General features: G+C 60.6%; 1 protein-coding gene and 1 long non-coding RNA gene across 7 annotated transcripts in view; one reads left to right on the plus strand and one right to left on the minus strand.

Moving 5' to 3' along the window:
• Positions 1-578: 578 nt before the first annotated feature.
• The window catches only part of LOC125617434, a 16,203-nt gene continuing 12,828 nt past the window's right edge, over positions 579-3,953 (plus strand). For both annotated transcript variants that reach the window (XR_007348430.1, XR_007348431.1), the window contains exon 1: positions 579-628. This is a non-coding gene — a long non-coding RNA (uncharacterized LOC125617434). The remainder of the gene's footprint in view (positions 629-3,953) is intronic.
• Positions 726-3,953, minus strand: part of Cpne5 (copine 5) — an 89,781-nt gene continuing 86,553 nt past the window's right edge. For all 5 annotated transcript variants that reach the window (XM_048805210.1, XM_048805209.1, XM_048805212.1 and 2 more), the window contains 3 exons: positions 3,720-3,777; positions 3,193-3,266; positions 726-2,143 (listed from right to left, as the gene is read on the minus strand). In XM_048805210.1, coding sequence (XP_048661167.1) covers positions 1,925-2,143; positions 3,193-3,266; positions 3,720-3,777 — 351 coding nt within the window. In that variant the 3' untranslated portion in view covers positions 726-1,924. The remainder of the gene's footprint in view (positions 2,144-3,192; positions 3,267-3,719; positions 3,778-3,953) is intronic.

Genomic DNA, 3,953 nt, shown 5'->3' on the forward strand with positions numbered 1-3,953 from the left:
CATCTCCTGCACGTTCCCTTCCTTAGCTCCAACCACATTGGTCTCCTTGTTCTTATTCAAACACACCAAACTCCTACCTCAGGGCCTTTGCACTCGCTATTCCTTTTGCTTGGAACCTTTTTGCCCTAGATATCAGCATGGCTTCCTGTCTCATTTCCTTAGAGCTCATGTCAACTGTCACCTCCTGGTCACCTCATCTAAAATGCTACTCTACCTGGGCATGGTGGTACACATCTGTAATCCTGATGCTTAGGAGGCTGAGGCAGGAGGATCCCAAGTTTGAGGCCAGCCTCAGCAATTTTGCAAGACCCTGTCTAAAAAAATTAAAAAAGGACTAGGGGTATGGCTCAGTGTTAAAGCACCCCTGGGATCAATCCCCAATATTGGAAAACGAAATTAATTAAATAAAATGCCACTCTACCACTGTCTATCCTGTCATTCTCTTACTTCTCTTGGTAACCCTTGTCACTGCCCAGAACTGCTCTGTTAACCTGTCTGCTTGTGTGCCATTGTGTTTTTCTTATCTGTGTTGTTGGAGGTCCCCATGGAGACGGCCTCTCTCTGTCTACTGTGGCAGCCCCTACGCCTAAGCCCAGGGCAGGTGCTCAGTGAATCCTGGCTGAACAAGGTAACTGGAGAGAGAGAGAGAGAGAGAGAGAGAGAGAGAGAAGGGGGGTGGGCTCCGACAACTAGCGGCCCTGTGCCACAGAGAACGGCAAACAAGGTCCTACTAAAAGAACCAAATTTACTTCAGTTTAAGGCAAATTCCACACAGACGGTCTCAGAGACAGTACAGGACCAGACGGCAGAACACCACCACCACCACCACCATGCACGACGGAGTGAGACGGAGTGAGAGGGCGGGAGGCCCATGCGGCAGGACGGCATGCGAGACCTGCGCCCCAGGTGGGGGAGGCGGGAGACCCCTCCCACCTTCCCACAGCAGGGCAGGAGCCCAAGTCGGAAGGATGGGGTGTACCTGGGGTGACAGAATGGAACAAGGTGACCCTTGAGCCAAGACGGCCTGGGGTAAGGGTGGCGCCGGTGAGGAGCGCGATGGGGGAGCTGGACATGGAAGCCACTGCAGAGGGAGACCCCGGGACTATCTGGTCAACCCTCTCCCCATAAAGATGTGGAAACCGGGGCCCAGAAGGCGAAGGGCCTTGGGGTTCCCCCGACAGGCAGGGGCGGCGGGGCTGGAGCTGGCATTCCTGCCTCCCGTCCCCAGAGAGCAGGGCGAGGGCAGGGGGCCTCGAGGAGGGCAGGCCACGAGCGGACACCCCGGAGGAGCAGGGACACCTGGGGCCAGGAGTCAGCTGTGAAAGTACCTGCAGCCCACACCAGGGAGAGGCCCGGGCATTTATGTCTGGACCGTGTCACACTGGACTTGAGGTTCCAGAAAGGGCTGTTAAAAAGCCTGACCCTGGGCCAGCACAGCCCCGCTCAGGGGGCGGCAGGGCTCCCCGGCACAGGGTGCTCCTGGGAGGGTCACAGGCTCAAGCATTCCTGCAGACCCATCACCTCGGGGTGCACCCCAAACAGGGCACAGGAGCGTTAATTGGAGGGGGACCCGGGTTAGGAGTGGACAGCTCAGGAGGATGGGAGGGCCCTGGCCCAGGCCGGGTTTCAGGTGCTAGGTGAGCAGATGGGACTACTGGCAGTGATGGGGGGCGATTACCCCCATTTACACCCTCCTGGCTGGACTACAGGGGAGTATCGGGAAGCAGAGGGCTTGAGCCCAGGACCCCGCGCACCCCTGCGTCGAGGCCAGGGAATTGGGGAGGAGCCTCCGGAGGCCCCGCCCCTGCCAGCCTCCCAGGCACTGCGATGTCCAAAAGGCTGGGTGGGCCGACAGCAGGGGACTGGGGACTCAGCCTACTGGCCTGGCCCCCCACTCCCGGGGCACCTGCCTGCACAGCCAGGCTCAGATGTGCGTGTGTAGCGGGGAGGCAGGGGGCGTGCGGGCCGGGGACTGTGGCGGCGAGGGCTCGGGCGCTGCGGGCGGGGGGCGCGGGCGGATGCCCTGCGCCTTCATGTAGGACACCAGCTGGTCCGGGATCTCGGCCAGCACGTCGCGGGCCAGGCGGGCCATGCTCAGCACGTGGTTGCCTGTGCGATCCACATAGTCCCTGAAGGGCACGAACTGGCAGGCGGGAAGGCAGGGTCAAGGGGTGGCTCCCTGGACCCTGGCCTCCCAAAAATGCAGGACTGGGGTCATGTCCCACCCCCTCCAAGACCCTGCCCACCTCACTCAAGTCCCCTAGGTGAATTCCCCAGGGACCGTCATAGTCACTGTTCTTTCATTCACTTAAAAAATACTCATGGTGTCTCTGTCCCATGCCAGGCTCCACGGCTCAGGAACACTCCTCAATCTCTGGCTCTGGGCACCATGGTGAGCCCTTGGAAGGTGCTGGCAAAGGTTGCACAATCCCCTTTTGGGCCCCGGCCTCCTCCCAACTCTCCAACAGAGCCCTGGCTCCCTGTCCCCCTCTCCTTCTATCTTTGAGGCTAATCTGGTCAACACCACAGTCAGGCCTCTCTCCCTTCCTCCCTGCAGCACCCCCAAGGGCTCACTCCCGCCCCAGGGCCTTTGCTCATGCTGGTCCCTCATCCCAGACCACCTTTACTCTGGGTTCCATCCCTTATCTTTGTTCTCCAGTTTGTAAACCAATGGGTTATGAGAATGTCCATTTTGAGGTTCTGCATTTTGGGGTTCTGCATTGCCTGTGTACTGGGGACATGGTATGCAGGGGATTCAAAGGGACACGTGCTTGCTGAGGATGGCTTCCACAACCTGGCCGGATGGGAATTCCCTGGGGACAAGGCCCTTGCTCTTTCCATTTGTGTCCTGCGTGGAGATGCGAAGACACCGGTTCACTGAACCACGCAATGCCCACTCCTGCAGAGGGCTGTGGTGACACTAAGGATAGCACCTCCACCTTGGAGGGTTTGCATGTCACTGGGAGGCCACCAGGCAGGAAACAACAGAAAGTGCATGGCCAGGGAGCCTGGGGTGCAGGGAGGGCTGGCAGAGCATCTGGGTTGGGGGGACACCAGCAATGTTAAGGGAGAGCCCAGCCTCGGGAGAAGTGTGACTGGAGGGACTGACTCCTCCCTTCGGTGACGGCCAGGCCCCTCCCCAGGAGGCCTGTGGAACCCCAGGGGCTCAGAGGGCTGGAGTCTGGGCTTCACCTGGACAATGTCCCTCTCGGCCAGCTTCCCCCGGGAGGAGATCCGCACGTCATCGCCGTCCAGCTCTACCATAGCTGCGTGGGGAGGAGCGACATGGCGGGGAGGGGTTAGTGGTGGGAGCCTGGACCAGGTGGGACCCGTCTGCAGACTTGTCCTCCAGTCCCGGGCTACACCAGGGCAGAGGCCATCTGCCTGGCCCTCATGTCAGATACGAGGAAACCAAGGCTGGGAGTCAGGAGGAGCCCAGCCACCGAGCCCAGGGTGATCCCAGCCCAGGGCTCCTGCTTCCCACCCTCCAGGGTTCCAGGGTTGGAGGAGAAAGGAGCGGCTGGGGCCTCCTCCCTGCAGCCTTGGGGTGAGGGCGTGGGGTGCACACCCTGACACGCCCCTCTCTGTGCAGACAGACACACCCGGACAGTCACACTCCCAGGCCTCAGCGCTCACTGTCTGGGGCTCACAGGGCACTGGGGCTCTGGGGAACATGGGCGGGGGGAAATAGGGAGGACAGAGGGGACCTCGGGACTCACCATCGAACTCTGCCTGGCCCACGCCGATGATGATGATGGACATGGGAAGTTTGGCAGCCTGAGAGACAGTGTGGGGGCGGTCAGACCCAAGGGGCCAGGTGAAAGAAACAGAGATTGTGGACGGGGCAGGAAGGGGGGTCCACAGAGAGAGGCAGGATGATGGACAGACAGGGAGAAGTACAGAAAACGGGGAGAGAGAGAGGGGAACGGAGGCAGGGCCCAGGGAAGAGGGGT

The sequence above is a fragment of the Marmota marmota genome, unplaced genomic scaffold (genome assembly GCF_001458135.2).
Source record: "Marmota marmota marmota unplaced genomic scaffold, marMar, whole genome shotgun sequence".
Lineage (NCBI taxonomy): Eukaryota > Metazoa > Chordata > Mammalia > Rodentia > Sciuridae > Marmota > Marmota marmota.